Source organism: Garra rufa, chromosome 4, assembly GCF_049309525.1.
Source record: "Garra rufa chromosome 4, GarRuf1.0, whole genome shotgun sequence".
Taxonomy (NCBI): domain Eukaryota; kingdom Metazoa; phylum Chordata; class Actinopteri; order Cypriniformes; family Cyprinidae; genus Garra; species Garra rufa.
The window spans coordinates 25,603,324-25,605,776 of NC_133364.1; the positions used below are offsets into that span (position 1 = coordinate 25,603,324).

Sequence of the window (2,453 nt, forward strand, 5' to 3'; positions counted from 1 at the left end):
TGTTGATATATTCTTCCATGGAGCCTCTTTCTGGGGCAGACAGAGAGAATAGCCTTCCTCGAGGAGGACAAGTGCCAGGGAGCAGTTCAATGGCACAGTCATAAGGTCTATGGGGTGGAAGAGTGGCAGCACGTTCCTTGCTGAACACATTACAGAGGTCTGCATACTCCTTGGGGACAGTGGATAACTCGGGAGAAGCATCAAGATCACTAGGAGAGTGTTGTTTCACTTTAGAAACGGCCAGCATCTCTGTCGATGGGGCTGGTAACTCAGGCAATTCTGAGAAGATTCCTTGTGACTCGAGAGAATGACAAAGAGACAAGCCAGACACACAGCAGTTAGGCCCCCACTCACTTATCTTATTGGTAGACCAATCAATTCGTGGATTATGCAGAGCTAGCCAAGGATACCCAAGGATCAAAGGAAACTCATGAGAATTAATTAAAAAAAACTGTATCTTTTCTCTATGAGAACCCACTTGAAAGTGGAGAACTGTGGTGCACTGGCTTACCTGGCCAGAACCTAGAGGCCTCCCATCCAATGCAGTCACAGTCAGAGGCTCATGGAGAGTGATGGGCTGGATCTTTAACTGTGCAGCCAGTGTGAAGTCCATAAAATTCCCTGCAGCACCAGAGTCTACGAAGGCCATCAGCTTATGAATTTTATTGCACAAGTAGAGTGAGACATCAATCAAAAGTCCAGAGGCTGCCGGTTGGGGGTAAGAAATTACTCTCGTCCCAGGCCCCCTCTTCTTGGGCGAGAGCTGCCTTTTCCCATCAGTTCTGGGCAATTGACTCGGAAGTGACCTGACTGACCGCAATACAGGCAGCATTTCTCTCTCATGCGTCTGTCTCTCTCTGCCTGTGATAACCGGGTCCTCCCTAGCTGCATTGGCTCCTCAGAACAGCCCATCAGTGAGGAAGGTTCCATAAAACCTGTGGAGGCCTGGACCTCAGGCAGTCTAGTCTCGCGACGACGTTCGCCTTGACGGTCTCGGATACGGTTGTCTAGTCTGATGGCAACATCAATCAAAGATTCTAAATCAGGGGCTGGATCTCTGTAGGCCAGTTCATCCTTTAACTTGGGTGATAGGGCACGATGAAACGCTGCTTTAAGGGCTCGCTGATCCCACTCACTCTCTGTTGCTAGGGTGCGGAACTCGATAGCAAACTCTGCCACACTGCGTGTTCCTTGTGTGAGCTGAAGGAGTCGATTATCAACCTCTGCTCCACTAACAGGGTGGTGAAAGACCTTCTTCATCTCTGCTATGAAGTGCTTACTGCTGGTTGTGAGAGGAGACTGCCGGTCCCAGAGAGCCGTAGCCCAATCCAGCGCCTTTCCCACAAGAAGAGTTGTCATATATGCCACTTTGCTGCTCTCTGTAGGAAAACTGTTAGGCTGCAATTGAAAAGCAAGGGTACACTGTGTAATAAATCCCCGACACCTCTCTGGGTTCCCATCGTACCTCTCAGGGGCTGGAAGTTTAGGCTCAGGGAGAAGACCTGCTGGTGGACCTGGCTGAAAGACAACTTGAGATTGGGTTGGTTGTAATAGAGCAGTTTCAGACACAGACTGGATTGATGAGACTGGAGAGGCTTGAGGTCTTAGATGCTGGAGAATCTCAGTTAAAATCTGTTCATGCTTGTGAATGGCTGCAGCTTGGCTAGAGAGTTCAGATAGAATACGATCCACATTGGAGGTAGGAGTCTGTTCTTCTGCTGGGTCTATCTCCATGGTTCAGTCTTGCTGTCAGGGGGGAAATGTTATAAAGTTCCCGAAGTGGGTCTTGAACCCGGGTCTCTCAGTCTGAGGATACAACTTTTCTATCTCTGGTCTACTGAGGAAGACAGTCTGTAAGAGACCCACGTGCAGAAGAAGAAGTTAACCAGGAGGCTTAGATTGCTCAAGAAACTGTCAGTCTTTACTTGGTCTCAGTTTTCAAACAGAAATAAAGGCACTAATAACTTTACAAAACAAGAACATAAAGAAGGCCATATGGCAAATAGAGAAACAGAACAGCACTTATAGAACTGTGTAAATCCAAACAAGGTAGGCTCAAGACTGAACACAGCTCAATGAAATCGCCAGACTTAAATAGAACAAAATACAGGTGATACCAATTAACTTAATGAGAAGTGCTAACAAAGAGTTCACATCAGGTGGTGCCCCCTGGTGGCAGGGAGAGTCATTGCAAGGGGGAGCGCTCCTTAGTGGCTGGGAGAGTCACTGCGAGAGGGAACAGACAGCGCTCCCTAGTGGCTGGGAGAGTAATTGCAGGAGAAGTCTTACAGAACCATACTGGGCTTAAAAGTTTCTTTATTATGGTTGTGGCGCTATATAGCACCTCAGCAGCTCCCAAAAAAAGCTGAAGCCCCACTGAAGAATCATACTGCGCTTAAAAGGTTCTTTATTATGGTAGCAGTGCTATACAGCACCTCAACTGCTCCAAAGAA

General features: G+C 47.8%; 1 protein-coding gene across 1 annotated transcript; it reads right to left on the reverse strand.

Annotated features, from left to right (window-relative positions):
* Positions 1-1,007: 1,007 nt before the first annotated feature.
* LOC141332846 (protein LDOC1-like) lies at positions 1,008-1,734 on the reverse strand. The gene is made up of 2 exons (XM_073837805.1): positions 1,137-1,734; positions 1,008-1,012 (listed from the first exon to the last, which is right to left on the reverse strand). The coding sequence occupies exons 1-2, from the start codon at positions 1,732-1,734 to the stop codon at positions 1,008-1,010; spliced, it is 603 nt and encodes a 200-aa protein (XP_073693906.1).
* Positions 1,735-2,453: the final 719 nt, after the last annotated feature.

Excerpts from the sequence above, each read along its gene's own strand:
- LOC141332846 (XM_073837805.1), bottom strand. The coding sequence starts at position 1,734 with ATGGAGATAGACCCAGCAGAAGAACAGACTCCTACCTCCAATGTGGAT.